Genomic DNA, 26,915 nt, shown 5'->3' with positions numbered 1-26,915 from the left:
TTCTCTGCTCTAAACTGTATTCCTTGCTCTAGTTCAAAACACATACTGTATTTTCCCCACATCTAAGTATTTGTACATACTGCTTTTTCCACCTGGAATGGCCTCCCTGGCTATAGAAATACAACTGTTCTCCAGATATTATCTTCTTCAGAGTGCCTTTACAAATTTCTTGTGAACTATGTTCGAAGAATGGAGAAGTCTACTCATGGACACTTAAGTCATTTGTACCTCTTTTTCATCACTCATTTGCCCAATTCAGCCTTTATGATATTTGTGTGTTCATCTTATGCATCTGCTAGTCTTTAAGCTTCTTAAAGACAGAGACTGGTCTTACACTTTATTTCCTACAGAACCAATGCTTCACACAATCAGTTTTTGGTAAAGAATCCTTAAACCAAATGAATTTTTTAAGCTTGATTTATAAATTAAATTTATAAATTATAAATTATAAATATTACCTTCCAGCCTGTGAGTCAGAGAGTAGGCTAGGAATAGCAATCCCAAAACTGGAGAGGACATCAAGCCCATAGGAAAGACCCATATTATACACAAGGGACAATAACTGCTACTTTGCTCACTACACTATGAAATATATTATTGGAACCATAACTATTAGGGGACAATTAAGGAGGAATATCCTTGCAATTAAAAAAAAGATTAAGGACATCTTGGGGCAAAACAAAGGAAATTAAAACTATGCCTATTCTGAAAATTTGCCTTGGGTGTTGATGTAATATTATATTACTAATTGGTAATTTTGTATGTTCTATTTAGAAAGGAAAACCTATTTCCTCACAGAACACCTCTTCCCATCATGTGGCCCATCAGAGCTCTGTGAGTCACAGTTTCAGAAATGTTTACTAGTAAGAAAGTTGAGATTCAGAAAGTTAAATTACTTGCCCAGAGATGGACTGAGTAAATCCTAGATTCCAGACCTCATTGACATACTGTACTTCTATAACTGGTCACTACAATTTTCCTTCAATCAACCAAAATTACATCTTGATGAAAATGATCAGGAAACACTTCAAATTTCAAAACGGAAGAAAATATAATCCATGGGAAAATAGTGTCATTTATGGTTGGCCTAAGCGTACAATTTTAGGAGTAAAATTTGTGCCACATTCATTTTTATATTAAACCTACAAACAAGGAAAATAAACCTTAGATAAATTGGAGTTCAATGTCAACATCTACTAATGTTATCCAAAGAAACAAAACTTTATAACACAACAAGGATAATTTTTTTACTTTAATGAAATGCTGTCTTCCAGCCATATTATATTCAGAAAAAAACATTTAAGGACACTCACTGAATATTCTGGACTGTGGGCTAATTTAGGCAAATATTTCATTCATTACAGAGAGATGACTCAAGTTCATTTTCCTCATGAGACTGTAGGAATTAATTTTTTTTTAAAGTAACACTAAGGCCAAACCTCCTACAAATTTAAGTTTGTGGAACTGCAGATGAAATTTGAACTGAAATAATACATGTCAAACTTGGAAAATCTGTGTCTCCAATCCAGAATCACAGAGTATGAAGCTCAGTTGAGCTCTCTTTGCAGATGAGGAAATGGGTCAAGAGTAGAGAAGGAATTTGCTCATGGTCATATTGCTAAGTGGCAAAGCCAAATCTCATGACTCCAAAGCTGGTGCCATTTCCATTATATCACGTGGGATTTGAAATAATATTTCATGCAAAAATGGTTTAAATTAATTCATTTTTCAATTAAAATAAACTCTTCTTAAGCACCTATTCTCACTACTTCCAAAGGAGAGAACTAGATGCTGAAGGGACACAAAGTTTAGCTAAGACTCAGTAAGCTGTGGATATCATAGTGATAGCCATGTCTAAGGCGAGGTATGGGATGAGGTATGGGGTGAGGTAGAGAGAAAGGAAGAAAATTAAAAAAAAAAGAAATTTGCATGATAAATTTGTTATATATTTTGGAGGGAATAACAAATTGTACATGGCAGATTTGCAGTTTCATGTGCAATCATCATTTTGATTATACCATGTGATGAAAATGCTTGTTTTGTTCTGTGAATTGAAAATAAATTAAAAAACAAAAAAGATAGCACATACTCATGTTCATCATTGAAAGAACTATCATCTGAGCATAGATACTTCCAATGCTCCTAATAATCAGTTGAGTTTTATGACAAATCACTTCTAATAAGTCCCTATTCTGCAACAAAGTCAATATATTCATTAGAACTGCTTCAGTAAATTCAGTGACTCATGTATGTATGTATATACTCTCCTATACTTGTGTATGGCATATATGTTATTTGAAGTCCTCTAATCACTAAAAATCATAAATTAGATTGGAATTAGATTACTGATTTTAAGAAGCCCAAGAAAAATCTGTTGTAAGCATATGTGCTAAGATGCAAACAAAACATTACCCGTGGCTTTTTTCATAGTATTCCGGGGCCGGGCAGGTGTGGGCAGAGGAGATTTTGCTGGTTCTTTAGGCCCTTCTTGGCAGTCACCACCTTTAAACCCAGGGCAGCATCTCCATTCCAGTTGTGTGACTGTCTTGAACTTAATAGTATATCTGGGTCTGAAATTAACTCGATACCTGACAAAGAAAAGGTAAATGATTTGCTTTATGATTCTGTTTTTAAAACACTATCCTCATTCCAAGGATTTCTGGAATGAGGAGAACATTGTACACAATAACAACAGGATTATGTGATAATTAATTGTGATGTACTTGGCTCTTCCCAGTAATGCAGTGATTCAGGGCAATTCCAAAAGTTTGGGGATGGAAAATGCAAGTCACATACAAAAAGAGAACTATTGAAGCATAGTATTTTCACCTTTTTTGTTTGTTTGTTTCTCATGGGTTTTTTTTTTCCCCTTTTGATCTGATTTTGTCTTCATGACAAATATGGAAGTATGTTTAAATGGATTGCACATATTTATCCTATATCAAATTGCTTGCTGTCTTGGGGAAGAGGGGAGTGAGGAAAGGAAGGAGAAAAAATTAGAACACAAAATTTTACAAAAATGAATGTTGAAAACTTTACATGTATTTGGAAAAATAAAATACTATTTAAAAAAAGAAAATGTCTGTTATGTTTTATTTTGAATGCTGGATTTAATCAACCAATAAGCACATATTAATCACCTACTATGTGCCAGCCACTGTGACAGGGGCTGGTGACACCAAGATAAAAGTGGTTGATTGAAATTGGATCAAAGGCTTCATTTAGATTGTGAAGCCTGAGCTGAATTTTGAAAGCAACTCAAGATACTAAGAGGTGAAGATGAGAAAACTGCTCATTATTCAAGGCAGGGGGGAAAGCCAGTGCAAGAAGAATTATCAAAGGATCCCAGGTCCAGAGCTGGAAGGATTCTTAGAAGGCATCTAGTCCCAAACCCTCATTTTAGAGATAAAGAAGTTAAAGGCCAATTCACAGAGAAGTGGTGAGCATTGGAGGTGAGATTTGAACTTAAGTCTTCTGACTTCAGAGCCAATGAGACCAGATTAAATGAAACAGGACAATTAAGGCTAGCCTAATGCTGCCCAAAAGGCAGTCATGGTAGTAAAACAAACTCCTTTCTAGTCAGGGTTAGCAAACTAAGCTTTCTTGCCTTTCTGCTCAAGACAGATGATGGTAAATGATAATCTCTGTTGTAAAGTGAGCCATGTTGGGTTTTGTAAAATCGTGGGCTCCGGAGCTCAGACTGTCTTTCTAGAAGAATTAAAACTCTTGAAAATGTTCCTTTGCCAACCATAAAAACCTTAGGAGTTGAGAACATGAGCCAACCAGCTGTATTTAATTGTGGGATATGCCTGGGCCTATAATTAAATCCTTTACTACTCCAAGATATCTATAATCTCATGGGCATGGGCATGAAATCTATCAGCATAGATTTCAACCTATACAGTCTTCTTACGCTGTGAGAGTCTTGTTCAAATTCTTTCATACATCCTCTGAAGAGAACGTACCCAAAGTTCTAGAAGTCTTTATCTAGATCTCAAGATTACCAATGTAGCATTCTGACTGGCTGTTTTATCCCTTGTCTTTATATTAAGTGAAAAAAAACAAATATGAACTAATAGGATCCTGATTGAGTGGGGGTTGTGGGTAGAAAGGCAAAGGAACTGGAAAGGATAGGAATCTTTGCACTGGGCCATGGCTTGTCTATCTGCAGATGTTGCTTAGGGTTCATTGCTATCTCTGCTGCTGCTCTACAGAGAAGCTGGTTAGGGACAGGGCCAGAATCAACTATAGCAATGATGCAGCACTAATCCAGGAGGGAGGCAGGTCTCTTTCACATCCTTCAGGCTGTGAATTGGATACTGGAGCCCAAGCTGGATTAAAAAGAAATATCCTTATCATATCTGCTAGAGATGATATTTAATAAATGTTTGTTGGATATGGACTCAGATATCACTAAGGCCTCTTCCAGCTCTAAAGGCTATAAATTACCAAAAAATGAAGGTAAGTTTTATGAAGGAAGACCTTCATTATCTGAAGATGACTCTATTCACTGACAATGGTGAGTGCCACCTCAATAGGCAGAGAAATCAGTTTTATGTTTAATTTAATTAAAGAAGTGGCTTTTTAAAGAACGAGATTATAAATAAATTAGAGGAACATAGGATAGTTTATCTCTCAGACTTGTGGAGGAGAAAGAAATTTGTGACCAAAGATGAACTAGAGACCATTACTGATCACAAAATAGAAAATTTTGATTATATCAAATTAAAAAACCTTTGTACAAACAAAACTAATGCAAACAAGATTAGAAGAGAAGCAACAAACTGGGAAAACATCTTCACAGTTAAAGATTCTGATAAAGGCCTCATTTCCAAAATATATAGAGAATTGACTCAAATTTATAAGAAATCAAGCCATTCTCCAATTGATAAATGGTCAAAGGATATGAACAGACAATTTTCAGATGATGAAATTGAAACTATTACCACTCATATGAAAGAGTGTTCCAAATCATTATTGATCAGAGAAATGCAAATTAAGACAACTCTGAGATACCACTACACACCTGTCAGATTGGCTAAGATGACAGGAAAAAATAATGATGAATGTTGGAGGAGATGCGGGAAAACTGGGACACTAATGCATTGTTGGTGGAGTTGTGAATGAATCCAACTATTCTGGAGAGCAATCTGGAATTATGCCCAAAAAGTTATCAAACTGTGCATACCCTTTGATCCAGCAGTGTTACTATTGGGCTTATACCCCAAAGAGATACTAAAGAAGGGAAAGGGACCTGCATGTGCCAAAATGTTTGTGGCAGCCCTATTTGTAGTGGCTAGAAACTGGAAAATGAATGGATGCCCATCAACTGGAGAATGGTTGAGTAAATTGTGGTATATGAACATTATGGAATATTATTGTTCTGTAAGAAATGACCAGCAGAATGAATACAGAGAGGCTTGGAGAGACTTACATGAACTGATGCTAAGTGAAATTAGCAGAACCAGGAGATCGTTATATAGTTCAACAATGATACTGTATGAGGATGTATTCTGATGGAAATGGATTTCTTTGACAAAGAGACCTGAGTTTCAATTGATAAATGATGGACAGAAGCAGTTACACCCAAAGAAAGAATACTGGGAAATGAATGTAAACTATTTGCATTTTTGTTTTTCTTCCTGGGTTATTTTTACCTTCTGAATCCAATTCTCCCTGTGCAACAAGAGAACTGTTCGGTTCTGCAAACATATATTGTATCTAGGATATACTGTAACATATTTAACATATATAGGACTGCTTGCCATCTAGGGGAGGGGGTGGAGGGAAGGAGGGGAAAAATCGGAACAGAAGCGAGTGCAAGGGATAATGTGTAAAAAATTACCCTGGCATGGATTCTGTCAATATAAAGTTATTATAAAATAAAAAATTAAAAAAATTAAAAAAAGAAGTGGCCTTGTTCAAAGGTGTCTCCAAAATGGTCTAGAATCAAGCGCCACGAGATTATATTTAAGTCCTTCTTTCTTCCTATCCTACCCACTAGCAAACAGGACTGTATAGTAATCTGTTGTCCTGACATCCATTTTTTAAAATGGGAAAATCCCAATTTGTGTTTTGTCTCTTAAAGAAGATGGTTCTTTAGGGGGTGGAAACAGCGTATAATTTCAGAAAAGCTTACTGAACTGAGTGGGCAAAGCTGTTTGCTCTTTAATACTGTCTACTTGGCAATATTGGATGATGTTGAAATAACAGAATCAGGAGAGGAAGGCTGGGCCAGAAATATCAAAGAGCTTGACATCTCCTCCTCCAAAGAGGAGGAAAGAGATCTTCATCATCCCAGACAAAGAGTGGACTGACCTCTGTAACACTGAGCCAAGATAAGAAATTAAAAAATTTCTAATTTTTTAAACATGATTATTCCCTTTTTTCCTCCCTGAAAACCACTTAAGAGCTGGCTCAGAAATGATATAAATATCTCCTCCCCTTGCTCTAATAGCCTCACTTTATAGCTATGAAATCCTGGAGAATGACATGCATAGCATTTTTTCCCTAATTCCCCAAGCCAAATGTATGGAAGAATCTTCCCTGGAAAAGTGATACAGCCAGCAATGGTGAAGAATACACCTCACTGCCATGGGAAACAGTCTGGAATTTCACTTTATATTTTTCTTAAAAAATTTTAAAAATTATTCTAGGCTTTCTTTCTGTTGTAGTTTACTAACATTACAATATCTAAAAATAAAATTGATTATAATAAAACCATAAACTCCATAATTTAGTTTTAAAATAAATGTAAATATTAATTTTAAAAGTCCTTTTTCCATATCCCTTCCTAAATTATTTTTCTTTTCTGTATTATGAACGTTTTATTGGTATCTTTTGTTTTAACATAAGTTATTTTCTATTATCATTCCATGTAACAGTGAAAAGGTTGGTTAGTTGAAAAGTAAACTAACCAAGAAAATGACCCTTCTGACAAAGTTGCTCACCTGTAATCATGCACCTCTCTACTAGGAAGAAGAAAATATGTTTTATAATTTGAACACTTTTCCAGGAAAAAGATGAGTCATGAAATATTATTGTCCCTTTGTTTAATGGTTTTATGAACTCTGAGCCATGGGAGCTCCTAGTGTTTAGATGATTCGCAGAGACATAGTCCTGGGATCCTAATTTGGAAGAGAGAATTGTAGGGAGTAATCCAGCCCTACCTTTTCCCCCCTCAGTGACTTTCCTGGAGCTAAACTGCTTTGAGGAACTTTTAGATTTTTCCACTACAGTCATGAGCTATAATGGATATTCCCTGGGCTACAGAAGAGAAGGGCAATAAATTTGGACTCATTGCAACATGATGACTGGGTTTTAAAACAACCTTTCAATCTCTGCCCTGGATAGAGCAAAGAAATATTCATCTCTATCCCTTCTAGGGAGCTCAGCAAGTCTCAGAATTATGAAATAGTAACTGGGATCATTTTAATCAAGGAAAAATATGAGAGCTTGGGAGATATTCATAATCCATTTTAACACATCACCTATGCAGCATTAGAGGACTCAAAAGAAGCCTAATGAGATTCAGGGTGTAATTGAATCAAAGTGGAAGGATCATATAACTAATGGTCTCTTTGTAAAAAAAAAAAATCATTTGATGAAATAACTGTGCTTTAAGTTGGGATTGTGCCCCATCCACAAAATACTATGGACAACTAATTAGTTACAAGGTCAAACTTTGGGACTATTAAAGATAAGGTTCAGAGAAGCCTTGGAATAGTACTAGATGGTTCTAAGAACCAAAAGTCATCTTGAATTTGCCCTAAAATAGATTTAAACCATTCTAATCTCCACTGATTCCTTCAGCTCATTATCTTTGGGAGGAGGGGGGAAGGCAAAAATATGAATTATTCCCTTAAAAATTCTCTTCCAAGCTCCAGAAACAAGTCTACAAAGCAAGCAGCTGATCCTGTTAACTAAAATTTCATTTTTTTTTTGGCAGCATCCCTTTTTTCTAAATGAAATATTCTGCCTCTGCAATAATCAGACAATACTAACAGGTGTCCTGTTCTGTTCATCTGTTCTTCAAATTCTATAAATCTTTAAAAGTTCATTTTCTCTTCTCAATAGGAAGAATTTGCCTGGATTTCAAAGCAGTCTCTCAAAAATTGTATGCAATACAAAAACACAATTTATCAGTATCTTCTGGGAATACTAAGCTGTGCTGAATTTCTCCCAAGAAGGTTCTTTCTAGTGAAAACGTCTTACTCATCTGGTCTTAGATCTGGCAAGAAATACCTTGGAGGCTGACACTTCTTGCTATGCTCAGAGCACTGCTCAACGAATCTGAAAAGTAATGGACTAGAGAAAGTGGGAAAATAAACAAAATAAAAATAGCTCTTTTCTGCTTACTAGTATAAATCAGATGTATAAACTGTGAAGACAAAAGCACCCAAACAAACTAGAATAATCAGTATTCATCATGGTGATGAATGTTTTGTCAAATTTGGAACAATAAGCATAACTCATACTTTATAGCATTTATAGAGCACTGTACAATTCACTTTCCTTGAAATGACCCTATGGGATATATATGTAGAGTAGTAGCAGTATCCCCATTTTATGGTGATGAAGAAGCTCAGAGACATTCAGCAACTTGCTATGATCTCATATAGTTAATAAAAGAAGTTGGCTTTCCTGACAGAATAAGTCCAGAACTTTATTCATGATAAAAATATTCATGATAAAAAGCATTCTGGGATTAGGAAAAGAAGCTTGATGTGAGTACAAAGCACTGTTGTACCTAGAATTGGAAACCTGCATTTGAATTCCAGCTCAGACACTTATCAGTTCTATAACCATGGGCAAGTCATTACTGCTGCCTGAAAAAAGGGTAACAATCCTATCACCTATGACACAGTCTTGGGGTGAAAAGTGTTTTACAAAGTTAAACATACTATATAAGTGGGAGTTGTTATTATTACTTCTAATGTCTTAACTTCTCTCCAAACTGAGCAGCAATTCTACTGCAGTTATAACTGGTTCCAAAGAAATAAGAGAATTCCAAATTACAAAGTATAGTCAACTACGTTTATTTTAGCCGACTATTAATTTCAACAATAACAATGACATACCTTTTAAAAATCTCAAAATTGGGAAAAAATTTTAATTTCAAAAGATTTCATAAACCATAGTTCTTGACAAATAATTCTTGTTTTTTTCTTAAATTTACCCAATAAATGAATATTTATATATCCAATATTGGGTTTAGTTCTTGGGTCTCAGGTGCATCTCCAAATCCAGTAAATTGGCATGACCCCCCAAATATAGAATGGGGGGAGGGTTAATGGGTAGAAGGGGACTTTCTATCTAAGGGCAACCTCTGCTAACAATGAAAATATTTGCAAGTAGCATATACCAACAGCACCAAGAGTGTTACAATAAAACCAAAATATCTCTCAAAGAATGTCTTTTTGTACCTCCCTCCACTACCTTGATAAATGAAGTCGTTTTATGACTTTGAGTGGGGGTAGTGCGAGGAGAAGGGGGACAGGGACAACTGTTTAAAGGTAAATGTAACTTAATGGGAAATATCTCACTTGAGCTTTCTAGAACATCAAAATATCAACATGCTACTGATCTCAAGACAAACATTGCTAGGAGAAAAGACACCTAATAAACATAAAAATCAGCAGATATGTTCAGACCTGATAAAATTAAAATATAAAACTATTATAATAGAGGATGTGTTTAAACACCAAACTCTCTTCCCCCACCCCAGGTCTGTCTACTTTTGATTATAAAAGGCAAATGTTAACTATTTTTCTTTTTCATTTTTACCTTAAATAATAGCATCACTGATATGAATAGACTTTACACTTAAAAAATCCAAATTTTAGGACACAAATTTTCTTATGTAAGCTGAATATTCCAATCAACCACATTGACAAGTGCAGACTTTCCTCATATTATTCCACTGAAAATTCTTCACAGTCACTGCTAACAGTTATTCACAGCCCTAAGGAAGCTGGAGGAGAATGACCAATCTCAAGCCACTATAGTAGGAAGAATGAAGCAGCTTTTCTCAGAATCAAAAAGGTCCTAACTTCTTTCTGAGGATTGCTAAGACTGATAGCACATTGAGGGAGATGCAACCATTAAGAAACACAACTTCTACTTATGATTTCTAATGAGTTTTGACTTCTATTTTTTTTAAAATTAATGTTTCTTTTCAAGATATAACAGTATGGAAAACTTTCACCCTATGCTGGGAAAGGAAATGAGAAAATCCCATCCATAAGCCAAGCATATTATATATATACATATATATATATATATACACACACACACACATATATATAATGCTCTTCTAGATAGTATGTAAATGTTATCTATTTTTTTATTAATAGTATCTTCTTTTTCTAAATACATGGAAAGATAGTTTTCAACATACATTTTTGTGAAACTTTGTATTCTAAATTTTCTCCCTCCCTCCTTTATCTTCCTCCTGCCCAAGACAGCAAGCAATCTGATATAAGTTAAATATGTGCAATCCTTTTAAAGATATTTCCATATTTGTCATGTTGTACAAGAAAAATCAGACCAAAAAGAGAAAAAAAAACCATGAGAAAGAAAAAAAGAAACAAAAAGATGCAAATACTATGCTTCGAACCACATTTAATATCCATAGTTCTCTCTCTGAATGCGGATGACATTTTCCATCCCAAGTCAGCTGAAATTGCCTTAAATCACCACATTGTTTAGAAGAACAAAGTCCATCACAGCTGATCATCACATAATCTTGTTGTTACTGTGTATAATGTTTTTCCTACTCCTGCTCACTTCATGAAGCATCAATTCATATAGGTCTTTTCAGGCTTTTCTGAAACTAATGCTATCTACTGTTAAATACTACTTCCCTGTATCAATCAAACCATGTTATTCATGATTCTTATATCATATTCCTTAACTAAAAAGATAGTTTATATCTATATTTATATCTATCCTCTTTCTGCCAACTTATTTTTCTTTATCACCAAAATACATAATCTATGAGAGCATCTGTAGACACTAAACCCATTAATATGAAAGACTATTACAATGTTCTAAAGTCCCAATTTTTTTCTCAGAAGTTTTAGGTAGGTTTTTTCCTTTCTTCTCTTTTTTTCAGTTTGAACCTCTCTCATCTCCCGTCCAGACAACTTTAAAGACAGAAGAAAAAGCTGTTCTAATTCAGTAAGAAATCTGTGATAATTTATTTATTATTTTTCTTTTGTTTTTCTTATTTTGTTCTTTATGAATTCTGCAACAGAGTTGCTTAGAGAAACAAAAGATCTTATCAGGAAAAGGAGATAATTACAGCTTGTGGGATTTGGGACAATATATTCATCTGACTCTTTTATAACAGTTTGACAAACAGTTCCCAAGTCATTTGTTATACTCCTCAGTCATTTTCTTGCCAATTTTCTTAGTATCCTACATAACAGCATTTAACTACTTAAGGGAAGTTGATAATAGCATAGATAACTTGAAAAGCATTTTATAAAGCAATACATAAATATGAGCTACTATTAATCATAAACTAATGCATCTTGATTTGCTAAGCTCACTTTCCAAGGAGTGGCAGGACTGTCTTGTAGACAGAATCAAAAAGTTAGAAACACAAAGACATAATCTCACATGTCAACTCTACCACAGAGAGGTTGCATGATGCTGGACGAGTGATTTACCATCTCAATGCATCGGTGCTGAACGAGTGATTTACCATCTCAATGCATCAGTGGCAGCCAGATAAAATGCTGGGCATGGAGTCAGGAAAATCTGAGTTCAAACATGGCCTCAGACACTTACTAGCTATGTGACCTATTTCGGTTTCTTCATTGGTAAAATGAGCTGGAGAAGAAAATGGCAAAGCACTCCAGGATCTTTGTCGAAGATCACCTGTTGTGACCAAATGGGGTCACAAAGTCAAGACATGACTAAAAATGACCAGACGGTAACAATGTACCAGGAAACTCTAGAGGACTATTAAACTGTACAAGAACTGCTAATTTGCATTAGTGGAGAGAGTTTCCTTGGTAAAAAAAATTTCCTAGACTAATGAAATCAAAGTTTTGAATAAAAAAAATTTCTTAATGGATAAAAAGCATTATTTTTGAAAATTTTAATCTGTGATAAAACTAAAAACTGAACTCAATTAAAAAATATACTCAATATTTCTGGCTTTTAACAATGGAAAGGTGTGGAAGGCTACATGTTGTCAAATGCTTGATATATGTCAGTAGATTTTCCTAATTTTTTTCTTAGTTACAAAGGAAGAGTCAATGGATGGATATGAGAAATGATTCTTATATTTAAAAGGTATCAATAAGAGTTAATGAGGAAAAAAACAAGGAAAGGGAAGCTAAGTCAAAGATGTGTATTCATTCAATTACTCAAGCAAAGATTGAAAGAATAATTAATGTGAGCAAAACGCTTTATTGGCCAAACAAACAAATTAAAAGGATAGGAGGGATGCTAAGGCAAAAAGTCAAAATAAACCACAAACTGAATAATTGCCAATCTCCACATAACCGAAGTTTGCTAAATTTAATCCAAATGGTTTTTCTTGTCACTTGAAAATTGTTACTATAATAATCATTCATACTTTATCTACCATTTTCTATTACTCTACATATGACTTTTTACATGTCTTTTGTACTATGCCTTACATTTGCTGTATATTTACCATCTTAGAAGTTGCTCAGAAAAATCCCCACAAACTACTAATTTTTTTTAATTAAAGCAAATATTTGGTATATTTTGTTGTATCTTCAAATGATGCTTCCTGTCTATGTCTTTGGATAAGTCATTTTATCTACATGGGCCTCTGTTTCCTCACCTGAAAAATGAGAGGGCTGAATGATTACATGACTTCTGAAGGTCCTTCCAATTTTACAATTATGATCTGATGATAAGACTTATGATACATCTCAGAGATTTGTGTGATCTTGGGTAAGTCACATCACATCTTGGTACCTAGATCAGATAGGTCAAATTCACAGGCCACAAAATTCTTTAGCACACCAGAAACAAATTAAAACAGATTAAAAGGTAATGGGAAATGTTTAACAAAACAGATTTTTAAAAAATGCAATATAGATAATGTTAATTTATGGCATCCCAAGTCACTATGTGGTTGGCAGGGATCCATTTCTATTTGAGTTTAACAACACTATCTTTGACAAATTTTTAAGATTATGGAAATAAGTTACAAAGAAAATACTGATCTATACAGGTATATTTCCTCACTGGAAATTCTCTTTCCTAATGAAATCACAGGTTTAGTTCAAAAGGAAGTGTTTTCTTCAAACCAAATTAAATAATCTCTATCTACTTCATATGTCTTGAAAAAAGAAGAAGAAATTCCAGTCATGGTCAGTATTTGTTTATCTTTAAAACACTAAATATCTTTGTCTTTTCTAGTGTGCTGTGGAAGCAATAAAGGACTTGGGGGTCAAAAAGTCCATGTTTAGTTAGATCTCCTCTAGGATATTAGTCATATGACTATTAAAAAGTCACAAAATCTCTCTCTTGATGCCTTTGTTTCATCCTATGTAAAATGGAAGTAATAATACAGGATTGTTGTAAGGAAGATATTTTTGGTTAGAAAATGTTGATGTAACTATTTTGTTTGATTCTCACAACCACGATGGAAAACAGGTTTTAAAGTCTTCATATTCCCAGGACAAAAAAAAAGACATCTATCCTTGGGCAACACTGACACTGCCACCTCAACTAACATTTCAACTAGTTTCAGAAACCAAAATTGAATATGAAGTTATTTTCATAACTATCAATTTAATTGGCTTTTCATTTATCAGTGTTCTGAATAACTCATAGCTACAACTATTGAATTTTGTTTGTTGGGTTTTGCTTTCATCACTTTATTAATAGTGCAGTCAGTGATGGCAAGATATGTAGGAAATCAGATGCACCCAAAGAGTTTTTCTAATTCTACCAAATAATGCTATAATTGAATAAAGCAAAAAGAGTTCAATAGGGAAAAGCATGGCAGAAGGATTTTCTAGAAGCAAGGAAACTGCTTGTATATGATGGAATTCTATGCAAGAGATATCAGAGGAAAAGATGCCTATGGAACTTTGGTTTTATATTAGGGGAAAAACTGGATTTAGAATTAGAAAATATGAATTTAATTTCCTACTTGTATTTCAAAGTACTTCCTACTTTGAAACAAGGGCTTCCTGACTTCATAGTCACCTCTCTATATACTGTGCCAATGATGACAAAAATAGGGACTGCTAAACCACAAGTTAATATTATCTATGTTTTATTGTATTTTGTTAAATGTTTAGCCTGGGTTGGGTGGCACTTGGAAGTACTGTGGACCACATATAGACTGAGTACCATGTTTCTGACATCTCTGCTCCACGTTGTAAGAAAATATATGTTTAATATGACTAGTTGTTTTGTATGGACATGAAACAGAATGACTTCTAGATTGTGTGAGGGTGATCAAAGGATGATTTATTATTTGGGATTTCTCAGCTCACAAACTAGGGACTTCTTTTTTTCTTTCTGAATTAGGATGGATGTGGTAGAACATAACTAGAAATGCATTTTTCCTGAAAGGCTGACACTGCAAAGAATGTTATTTAAGAAGCATTTTCTCATCGTTTCCTACATTAAAGAAAATAAGAACAGCTGGGTCCTTTATAGGACACACCCAAAAAAAAGTTTGCCTTCTGCAACATTTCCACAAAGGAATACAAGAAGTTCTGATAACCTATCCTATTTGCATTCAACATCTATTATCACTGCATGCTGGTCAAAAAAGAGATAACCAAGGGGTGAATTAATTTTTGGAGATTAATTTATCAGAACTTTTTCTTTTCAGGGGGAAAATGCCATAATATTTTTAAAACATCATATGCTTCTTGAATTTCCTGGAAAATCCTTTTTATTTCTTTTCTTTTTAGAGAAAGATATGGCAACTGAACCAGAAGATTAAAATATTGCTCAGGGCTCTAGGAGGCCAACAACCTGCTTTTCTAGAGAAAGAACCAATTTATATGGGCAGGAAATAAATCACCTAGTGATTAAAGAAAAAAATTTAGAACATTTGGATGGCTATTTTAAAAGACAGTCCATTCAATTCTAGTCTAAGGTTATCAATTTTAGGCTAAAAATACACTAGATAAAAATATCATGTGGTTCTGTGCTAAATAGTACCTTCCATACTGATTCAACATGCACTAACATTTTAATATTTCCCAAAAAAGTAAGTACCTTTTTTGCTATGAGTAATAACTAATGCAATATGTTAACCACTTCATTCAAGACTGAACACACCATCAACATTAATTAAACACTACTTATGATGACTGAATATAAACATGCAACCAAACTATTTTGTCTTTATTTAATAGTAATGCAGAAATATGATGGATATCAAGCACTGTTTTCAACACACAGCTCAAAATGAAAAATTTCCCATTTACCATATTCCTATATATTCCTATGTAGGCACCTAGATGTCACAGTGGATAGAGTGCCAAGCCTGGAGTCAGGAAGACTTATCTTTCTGAATTCAAATCTAGCTTCAGATACTTGGAAGTTATGTGACCCTAAGTAAGTCACCTAACCATGTTTGCCTCAGTTCTTCATCTACAAAATGACCTAGTGAAGGAAATAGCAAACCACTATAGTATCTTTGCCAAAAAAAAATTTCAAATGGGGTCATGAAGAGTTGGCCATGACTAAAAATAACTGAACAAAAAATTCCTATATGGATCATAACCATATCTGTATGAGGACTTTAGTTTTTTATAAAAATGTAATTCTTGACTCATCTATTTAATTTCTTCTTCTACATCTCCCCCCTTTTTTTTCCTCCTGCTCACCTCCTCCTTTTTCTAGAATATAGGTAGGCTAGCCAGTAAGGCATGCCCTTACTAAGTATTAGGCAAACAACACTAATGTTTGATAAACTTTGTAAAATGGTCTTTTATTGTTGTTGTTGAATTTGAGTTAGCATGCATTCTACTTTAAAGTGCTAACATGTCTTCCAGGGATAAGAGCCTATCAGATAGTCGAGCTGTTAAGTGTCAAAATCTGACTTGTTCAAAATCAAAGCATGGCCTACACTCATGTTCTAAGTATAAAAGGTTGCAGAGACATAATTATGAGAAGATCTTTGAAAGCTTCTCGGAACTTCATTGTAGCTCAGGAATTACTGCCCTTTAGAGACAATGGATAAAGATAATGAAGGGAAAGAACGATGATGAGGAAGATAAAGAGAATAATAAGAACTAAAATGAATTTTTTTTTGGCCTGGATTTTTTATTTCTTCAGTATGAGGAATTTCTATTATAGAAATTTCTTCCTTTCATGCAATTCAAGCAATTTGTTTGTAATGATAGTTTTGGAGAATTGCTTAGGACACTGACAAAGTACATAATTTTTCCTTTGCTTACTCAGCAAATATATGTTTGAAGCAGAACTTGAACCCAGACCTTCAAGGCATTCTGTTCTCCACTGTGTCATACTCTTTCTCATATGAGAATAAAAATGAACAAAACATCTTTGCTTGAATTTTTAAAAATGCTAGAGAGAAAAAACTTTTAAAAGTAAAATTTTACATGGTTATATTCATATAGTGTATAAAGCTAACTTTAAGAAAAAGTCTATACATATTGACTAAATAACCACAGAGAGTCCTTAATTCTGAAGTCTGTATAATTCGATTCAGATGCTGTACATAGTCAATACAATATAGTCATTCAATCATATTGCTTCCTTACTGACACCTAATTGAGATCCTCAGTACAGAAAAAATGGAAATTTTGATTGCAGGAAAGAGAATTTTGAAGGAGGGAACACAGCAGCATGAAGGCACTGGACTCCTGAGAGAACTGGAGCCACTAGACTAGAATGAGGAAAATCAGGACTAGAACCTAAAAGCTAAAATTGATTGTTCTTACTTAAACATGATCAAACCATAGATATCGTGATATCTAATATGGAATGCTTCCACTGAACACTAGTAATGTAGATATTTTTACTTTACCTGGACATATAAATGATCTAGAAAGAATAGTAAGATGCAAAAAGCACTGGATGAAAAGCCCAAGAGACCCAAGTTCTAGTGCTGACTATACTATTAACCAGCTCAGTGGAGCAAGTCAGTTGCCCTATGAACTAAGTTTCCTTCATTTATAAAAAAGGGATTAGACTAAATGACCTTTAAATTCTCTCCCAGTTCTGAAATGTTATGATTCTAAAAATGTTTTAAATTATGGAATAAATGGCCATCTGAATTGTTTTCAAGGTCCTTAAGTAAACTCTATCTTCCTTAAATTATTTCTGAGTTTCCAAATGTTCTCTCTTGCCTCAAACAAAGAAAATCATGGTTTGTGAATGTTCTATGCTTTTACCATATTGATCTGCTAAAAGAAAGGACAGTATTTATGTACTAAATGATGAGGAGTTTGTATGTATGCAAGCATATGTGTGTGTTATATGCATGTATATATTTGCATGTGGGAGAAGTATTCCTTTTTTGCCAGTCATCTTTAGAGACATTTGCAAGTTGGATTCTTCACAATTTGTTAGCTGTTTTATTTTTCATGGGAATGTTAGAGGTGAGGGGGGAACTAGGAGAATTGCTTCCATGCAGGATCACAGATTTAGAACTGGAAGGGACCTTAGAAGTTCTACTAGAGGGCCAGAATAAATGAAACCTATGTACTCTTACTCAAAATCTAGCATTGCTGCATTACCCTTTGATGCTTCCCATCTCCTTTTTTCAACTTCTACTTTCTTATTAGGAAGGAAGTTTGGAGATAGACTGGGCAGGACTAGAAGTGAGAAGAAAAGGAAAAGGCAGAAGAAAAGCTACAGAAAGAGAGCATATTGTCTACCATGATATTGTGGGGGGGGGAGGGGAAAATTCTACCACATTATTTTACAATACAAAACTCAAAAAATGTCAGTACATGAAAAGAGGCAAACACATAGCAATTTGGTTTTCCCTAGAGGTAAACTAATCTTGGTTCTTCCCAGACATTGTCCTCAAGAATTATTTCCTTTGCCACTGTTGTCATTTAGGAGATATTTTATCATGGTAATTGGCTGTTACTTTCCTAACTGGGAAACTGGGCTGTTACTAATTTATCATCTTTGGGAACAAGTTATGTGGTGAGAAGAAAAGAAGAATGGGGATTTATGACAATTATTTTCCTTCAGGAAATGGAAATAATGGAAAAATTTGGTAAATGGATGTAACTGGAAAGGATTTTGCTATTGTTCTTAAATTCACCAAAGCATTGTCATCTTTCTAAAAAAGCCTATAGTTAATTCCATCCAACAGCTGTTTATTGAGTAGATACATGTCTAGCAGTGTCCTTGATACTGTGTCAAATGCAAAGGGTTTATAATATTCTTTCCCTATTCTCATGTTAGTTTTAGTCTAATTTTATTTAACCCTCTATTAGTCAAAAGCTATTACCCTATTGACTTTAGCCCTATGCTCACTCTCACTGAGGTAAACAGGAATTTTGTGGTTCATACATCATAATTACATATGGGAGACAATAAAACTAAGGTATGATTTGAACAATTCTAATAAATTACTCGAAAGGTGCCTTGCTGTTTTCTCTAAATCTCCCAATCTGCGGCCAAATTCCAGAGTCTCAGATCAGCCTCAGCGCCACAATGACGTCAACCTTTATAGAATCATAGATCTATCTATAAAAGAAGGGAACATTGGAACTCAACCCCTCTCGTTTTATAGATATACAGGGTCAACCTGAAATATTTGTATATGTCTGTAAACCAATATTGCAACACTGAATGCGCCCAGAGAATAACATTCGATAACATTTTCTCACAGATCAAGATGGCCAGCAAGCTCCCACATCCTAGGTTTCCACTACATCTGCACCCCTGGGGGTGCTGTGGCAGTCATGGCATTTCCTTAACCACCTCACATTAAGTAACCTGGGGCTCCAAAATACCACCCCACATCTACCACACCTCTCGCTTCCAGCTTTAAGTCACTATGTGGTTAACTCCCAGCCTAATTTGCCTGCCAAATACAATGGGTGGATTTGTGGTGAAATCCCCCAGAGAGATGAGGACTAGCTTCCCCAGTTTAACCCTTAAGTTCTTTCCTCAAAAGATTTCTTTCTTCTCTATTTCCAGATGTCACCAACCTGAACTTGACTCTCAATATGTTTATTAAATTGAATTAACCTTCCAGAAAACCTGTCTTCTAGATTCCAGAAAGTTTAAAAAAAAAAAAAAGTGTTATTCTGGTAGTGGTGGTGATATATCCTAATCACTAAGAGACATGCAGAGAGGAAAGAAAAAATGGGAATAAGAACAGAATAATAAAATTGGAAAAACCCTAGCTAGTTTTTCTAATGGATGAACTGAGATTTAAGTCTTGTTTTTTGTATCAAAAACAAGACTTAAATCTCAGTTCATCCAGATCTAAAGACAGCCCTCTATCCTTTATGCTATGCTTCCTTTTTCTGAAAGTATTATGTATATCCAATTCAACAAAAATTTACTAAACATCTACTATAAAAGGTATTATACTATGTGAAATTATTACTACTACTAATGATGATGATATAATCTCTAATCTCATAGAACTATGGACTCCATTCACCATGCAAATTCAAGCATGTGCTTCTTGAGGTACTAAAGTCATAATCATCGTAGTTCACAGTGATTAAAAAAAAAATTATATGATTTTGCATTAAGGATTTTAAACCAGAGCAAAATATCTTTGATTTAAAAAAACTGTGAGAATCTAATATGTAAATGAATATGAAAGCAGTTCAAAGATTGAAAAGAAAATTCACACAAACATATAAGTTGGCATTATAATGGTGTTTTTACTTTGACACTTCAGAAGCTCCATGATTGCTTTCATATGAACACAATTAACCCTGGTGTGGCTGGCATCTTCTTTGTGTTGTACCCTAGTAAAACTTCAAGAATTACTGGTATAAAAGAAAATTCATCACCTTAAGAGCAACCTTCTGAAGTTAAGCATCTCTGAACTTAATTGGTTGTCTCACAGAAGGTAATCTGCTCTCTACCTTCATCCAGAACTACTAATTAAACCTAGTGTCCTTGATTCTATTGATCTGCATTTTACCATATCTTGCTTTGTCTTTGGTCCACCATGACATTTCCAGTCATCTCCATGCCCTGTGCATACTCTATCTCCCTCTGCCCCTACTAACCCATCTTTACCTTGGCAGCTCTAAGAACAGAAATCAAATCAACAGTGTTGCTGCTAATTTAAAAAAAAAAAAGTCAATTAATTGTACTATTGCTCAAATTATTATTCTCTTTGACTTTCCTGTCTAAAACACTTTACTTTGGTCACAACTCCCCTATATATGTTGTTTCCCTTATTAGAATGTAAGTTCCTCAGGCTGATTTCAGAAAAGCCTTCGAAGACTTACATGAACTGAACTGATGCTGAGTGAAGTGAATGGAACTAGGAGAAGATTATATGATGATAAACTATGACAGACTTAGTTCTTCTCAGCAATTCAGGGATCCAAGACAATTCAAAAAGGCTTGGGATGAAAAATGTCATCCACATCCAGAGAGAGAACTAGGAAGACGGACTGTGAATCAAGGCATAGTATTTTCACCTTTTTTGTTTGTTTTTCTTCCTCATGTTTTTTTTTTTTTTTTTCCCCTTTTAGCCTGATCTTTCTTGCACATGACAAATATGGAAATATATTTAAAAGGATTGTCCATTTAAAAAAAAATAAGCTTCTTGAGGATGGAAAATGTTTTGCTTACTTTTATTTATATTCCCAACACAGCACAGCCTGCATGGCATAGAGAAAGTGCTTAATGAATGCTTTTTCATTCATTCATGGATTAGTAGTATCAATACTACTATTGTCACAGCTAATAGTGTCAACTTTAACTTTGAATGAGTTCTACCAAGAGAAAGTTCCTAGAACTCCTAGTAGATTTGAATGCTACAGTTGGAGAAGGCACTGGACTTTTAGAAGCCGGGAGACCTGGCTCTAACACTAAATAGCTGTGTCATTTTACCTAATTGACGTTATTTCATGTCTTTGGGCCTCAATTTCCTCTTAAGTAAAAAAAAAAAGAGGAGGGAGAGGTACTTTTATATTCTGGTCCCTTTCAGCTCTAAGATCACAAAAGGAAGTTAAGCCCAAGTGAGATAATATTCTGAGTTTTCTAACCCAACCTTCTTATACAGCTTTCTAACTAATCTCAGTGAAAAGACTTTTTCAAAATTTAATTAGGATGAGGGAAATGCTGGCACTCTGCTCCTCCAAACACCACCTACCATAAATTCCTTACTCAGTGCTATCATTGCCACAGAGGAGTCAAAGCTGATTCTAGTCCAAAGCATCCCATTTTTCTTTTATCCTCCTCACCCTCAGCTACAGTTGTTGTTTTAAACCTAACCAGGAAAAAAATGCTTTGAGATATCAAAGATACAAAGAAAGAAGTGAAAAAACTAGCATGATAAGTCTGTGTCAGTTGGTGATGTCAGAAAAATCTTGCCCTTTTCCAGCTGGAACATATTGCATAAATGTAAATGCAATATTCCTGAGCTGCAAGTGGCTATATTTGGATGTTTGTCCCCAACAATACTCCCTCTTTCTAGATTTTACTCTCGCCAAAACCCCAAAATATTAGTAGCAATTAGTTGTACTAATACGAGTAGGAAGTTATGTGAATAATTGGAATTACTGCAACAAATCATGAATGATGCATGAAAGGAAACAATACCCATTCCAATTAGCAGAGAAGAAAGACAGTACTGTTTGGGCAAGCTGTAAACCAAAATATTTATTAGGGAAGGGAGACCTCCAGGAAGCAACAGTTCACCAGTGAGCACATGTGCAACCGCTTGGGCACACACACACACACACCCCTTCATCCCCTTCATAGAGGGCTGTGAACATCCTATATTGGCCTATGATTGCCCGATGTCAAACAGAAGCAGGTTACACTCCACACATGCCTGGAGACTTCAATGACACAGGTATGGACACACTAAAGCAAACCCCAGAACACGAGTGAGAATTTTTTCCTGCCCAAGAAAGTTTGGAGATTTGAGATACTTTGGACCTTCAGCCCAAAGGTTATTAAGTTGTCTCAGAATCTTATAATATGCAATGAATAAATACTTATTGAATAAATGAATAGTTTATTCTACCTGTTCCCTCCCTCCAATGCCTCCATATCTTAAGTCTCCTGTAGTTATCTTTTGAAAAGCACAAAAAAGTCCCTTGAAACAATATCCCCAATGTGAGCTGAGAAAAAGCTTTTATAATCATTGAGACATATACACACAGTATGTGTTACTAGAGCGAGCTGTAATTGTTAAACTTCAGTATGAGCATTTACTAATCAAAAATTGACAGTTGCTACAAATCAAAGCTGTGTTTATTGTTTTGTTGAAATGGAAAGATTTAAGAAAGTGCTAATAATGCAGACTGAATTTAAAAGTGTGTGTCCCTATATTTTTCCACCCCATCGAGCCCTCATTGTTAATTATTTACCAGCATAGCCTTGTATTGCTCTACTTACATTTTCTTAAGCTCAAAGAAAGTGCAATAAAATGGTCAGGTAATAAAATCATTCTAATTTGGATATCTGGTGAATGGAGGATAACAATAACAATGAAGAAGAATAACAACAACTGACATTTATATAACACCTGAAGGTTTGCAAATTGTTTTCTATCTGTTATCTCATTTGAGACTCACAACACTCCTGCGTACTCAAGCCCAATTCCATAAACCTAGGTAAGAAATGGAATTTGTTGGGTCATCCTGAAAGTTTCGCCCATTGCCATTATTCTAAACTGGGGGGGGGGGGGGGGGGGGGAAGGGTGTCAAATGGTGTACATAAAAAGGCACTCCAGGTAGATCCTAAGCTACTATATTCCATGTGTAATTGTTTACAAAGTTGATCCGATAACCTCATCATAAGAATGAATACTTTTTTTTTCCTAGTCAAGGGCAAAGATTATATTAAAAGCAATGTGATAGCCATTACTGAGCAGACTGAATTCTAAGCAAATTCAGTAAGAATGAATACTTTAAAAAGAATTAGGCCTTTTGGTGCTTACTTAAAGTGTAAGATTTATAAGAGTTTACTCAGAAAGAAAATACTCCAGAAATCCAACTTTAGTTTTCTTCTGCTGTCCCCACCCCCACCCCTACCCGCTCCCTTTTTTTTAAAGTTTGGGTCTCCCTATCACTTGGAGGCTAAAAGTACTAGTTTCACTGAAGCTCAGAACTTCAAAGCACAAGCCTCCAGCCTCAGCTTTCCCAATAGCAGTAATTCAGGTATACACCACCATGAACAGCCTCAATCCTATTTTTAAAGGATGCTTGCTAAACTGAATTCTTCCAAAGGATTCTGAAACAAAGTACTCTCAATATAGTATCTAACCACTTTCTCAGAATAAAAGCCAAATTCAAAACAGGAAAAGAATAAAATAATCACAAGACATGTAAGTTCATATTTCTCTCATGTACTTACATTTCAACCAAACTGGCTCACTTACAGAGGTATGCACAGTATACTCCATTAGAGTATGCATTAAGGGAATTTTACTTTTTAATGGTTAAGTCATCAATCATTTATTAAGCACCTACTATGTGTCAGGCATTGTGCTAAGCACTGAAAATAGGAAGACAAAAAACAAAACAAAACAAATGTTCCTGATCTCAAGTTCACTAAAGAAATCCTTTATTGAATAATTAATAACAAAAGATATTGGTTTTATTCATCAAACTATATATTGCTGCAATGTATGTATTATGTAATTCAGCACTTATTACCTAACAATGAACCATGTTTTTAAATCATGTGATTTAATTTAAATGAAAAGCCACTCTTGGGACAGCTAGATGACAGAGTAGATAGAGCACTGGCCTGAGAGAGAAGGGAGAAGACAGGGAAACAGGAGGGAAGAAGGGAAGCGAGGGAAGGAAAAGCACTCTTAAATATATATATATATTTCAGACTATATATGGGCAGATACAGAACATGTACCCAAGTCAGTTTTCTATACTCTGATTTGGCTAGTCCTTCTCTTACCTGCATATTTATACATCCTTGACTACATTCTCTCCCTCAACAATGCCTCTGAGAAGTCTTAATTTCTAGGCTTACCTTTTATTGAAAGTTTTTCCTGATCAGGAAAAAAACTTAATTTGTGTTTTCTTCCTCCTCAAATTATATTTAACTTATTTATCTGTATTGATATTGTAATCCCGTGATAGAATGTAAGGACCTTGAGGACAGGTCCTATTTTTCTCGGTACTTAGCACATAAGAGGCTTAATAAATTGGCAATTAATAAATGAGTCAGTTGGCAAACATTTATTAAATACTTAGTATGTGCCAAAGACTGTGTTAGGCACTGGAGATTAAAAAAAAAAAAAAACTTAGCCCTGCTCTTAAAGAGTGCTCTCAAAGAGTTCACTGTCTAATAGGTAAGGTAAGATGCAAACAACTATATGTAACAATTATATATAAAGGATAGACTAAAGAATAAGCCTCAGAGGGAAGCACTATGATTAAATAGAGGAATGAGAAAGGTTTCTAGCAGAAGGTGAAACTTAGCTGACGGCTTCAGGAAACAAAGATAAGGAGGGAAGAGGCATGAAGAATTGAGAGCGAAAATGCTCATTGCAGGGAGATAGAAGGTCCTTTCCTAAGAAAAGCAAGGAGGCCAGTATCTTTAGATTGCAGAGTACGCAGAGAGGAGTCAAGCTTCAGAAGACTGGAAAAAATGGAAAAGGTGAGATTCTGATAGGTTTTAGAAGCCAAACATGATTTTATATTTGATCCTGGAAAGTTCAGAGAACGCTGAAACTTACTGAATAGGGGGAAACGTGGTAAGGAGTAATATGGGTCAAACTTTGGGGACAATGTCCTGAGAAGTATATGAAAGATGTTCCTAAGAAAGAAATGAAAGGACTTAACAATTGATTGAATATGGCAGATTAGAGAGTGTGATGAGTCAGGGATGACACCTTGGTTGCAAATCTGGGTAACAGAGAAAATAGTAAATGGGTGGACAGTAAAATATGGAAGCTAGGAAGAGAGGAGAGTTGAGGAAGAAAAAAAAATTCGGCTTTAGACATGTTGAGTTTGATGTCTAAATGATGTATGGTTCATAAGGTGTAATGAGGTACTGGAAAAATACAACTGGAGACAAATAGATCTGAGAATCAGCTGCAGAAAGCCGATAACTGATACCATGGGAGTTGATGAGATCACTAGGAGACATAGTATAGAGGGAGGAGGGAAGTGGGTCCAGCACAAAGACAAGGGGGCCACTTACAATTAGTGGCAATGACACGGATGAAGAAGATTCAGAAAAGCAAACTAAGAAGTGGTAAGATGGGAAGAGCAAAGGAGACCAGTGTCACCTAAATCTGGAGAGAGAAAAATGTCAAGAATGGGAAGATGATAGTAGTAAATGCTGCAGAGATCAGGAAGGATGAAGATTAAGAAATAGCTATCAGTTATAGCAATTAAGAGATCACTGCTAATTTGGAGACAGCAGTGTTCTCTCCTTTCCTCTGCCACCACCCAGATATGGACCCTTATTCTCCTTGAATCTGAACTAATAAAACTGTCTGCTGCTTGCTCTCCTAGTCTCCCCACCTCCACTCATCTTCCACTCTATCAAAGTGATTCTCCTAAATAATGGACTTGATGATGTCATTCCCTTTGCCCCGTCTAATAAACTCCAATGGCTCCTTATTTCCTTCAGGATCAAATTTAAAAATCCTATTTGGCTTTTAAAGTCTTTCCTAAATGGTCCCTTCCTACCTTTCCAGTCTTTCACCTTACTCCCTTCTAAAATCTATGGATTGGCTTCATTGCTCTTCCTCAAACAATCTCTTGACTATACATTTTCACTCTCCTCCACATCTGGAATTCTTTCCCTCTTTTTCTTTACCTCCTGTGTTCCATCTACATCTAGCTCAAATTCTATCCTTTGCAAGAAATCTTTTCTGTTTCCCTTAATGTCAGTATTTTCTCTCTGCTGATCATCTCATTTATCCTGTACATACTTTGCTTGTACAAAGTTAGAAGCATATTGTCTCCCTCATTAAATTGTGAGTTCTCAGAGAGCAGGAACTATTTTTGCCTTTCTTTAAATCCCTAGTACTTAGCCCAGTGCCTGACACAGGGTAAATGCTTAATAAATATTTGCTGGCTTGACTGGTAAGAAAGGGCTGAACAGGGTGAGAATAGAAACAGATGTGAACTAATACTGTATTTCGAAATTAAGGAAACATTTTTTTCACACGGCAATGTAAAATTACTTTTATTCTGAGTAAATATTCTATGAAAATGCCTTTACCAGACAGCTGAGGACACAAAATTACAAACTTCTGTTGAATCACAGCCAGTGACTGCTTTCTAAGAGAATAGCAGAGCTTTAAAATAAACAGGGTTTTATGGAAACAGAGCAGATAAGACAGAGCTGTTGCCCAGTGAATAACATGGAAAGGCAGGAAAAATCAGGTCTTCCCCCCTTACAAAGGTCAGACTTTGAAGAGATTAAATGAGTGAAGATGATGGCTGTAACCAGCTAGGGGGTCATATCTTTTTTTCAGCTATTTAATCTTTTTATTTCACCTCAGTCTGATAAGAGAGGTTTGTAGAATAAACAGACGAGCTTGAAGACTAGTCAAAAGGCAATGCTAATCACAGGATTAAAGTACCAGAACAGCTTTTAAATAAAAAAATAATATGAGAGAAGTTTTCAAAGAGCAAACTGTGTCATTATCTACAAATCACCATTTCCCCCATTTCATATAGTACAAATATACTGTCAGCACTCAACAAATGATAAATACCACTACTGTGTCGTTAACAGATGGGAAATCACCAGATCTTCTACACTTGCTTTAAGCT

General features: G+C 35.0%; 1 protein-coding gene across 1 annotated transcript in view; it reads right to left on the bottom strand.

Moving 5' to 3' along the window:
* The window catches only part of EMILIN2 (elastin microfibril interfacer 2), a 66,916-nt gene that overhangs the window by 32,358 nt on the left and 7,643 nt on the right, over window positions 1-26,915 (bottom strand). Inside the window, exon 3 of the mRNA XM_051970388.1 lies at window positions 2,413-2,588. Within this exon, the coding sequence (XP_051826348.1) occupies window positions 2,413-2,588 (176 nt within the window). The remainder of the gene's footprint in view (window positions 1-2,412; window positions 2,589-26,915) is intronic.

This window comes from Antechinus flavipes, chromosome 1, assembly GCF_016432865.1.
Source record: "Antechinus flavipes isolate AdamAnt ecotype Samford, QLD, Australia chromosome 1, AdamAnt_v2, whole genome shotgun sequence".
Taxonomy (NCBI): Eukaryota; Metazoa; Chordata; class Mammalia; order Dasyuromorphia; family Dasyuridae; genus Antechinus; species Antechinus flavipes.
The sequence above is the reverse complement of the archived record's forward strand: the minus strand, read 5'-3'. Positions and strand labels throughout refer to the sequence as shown.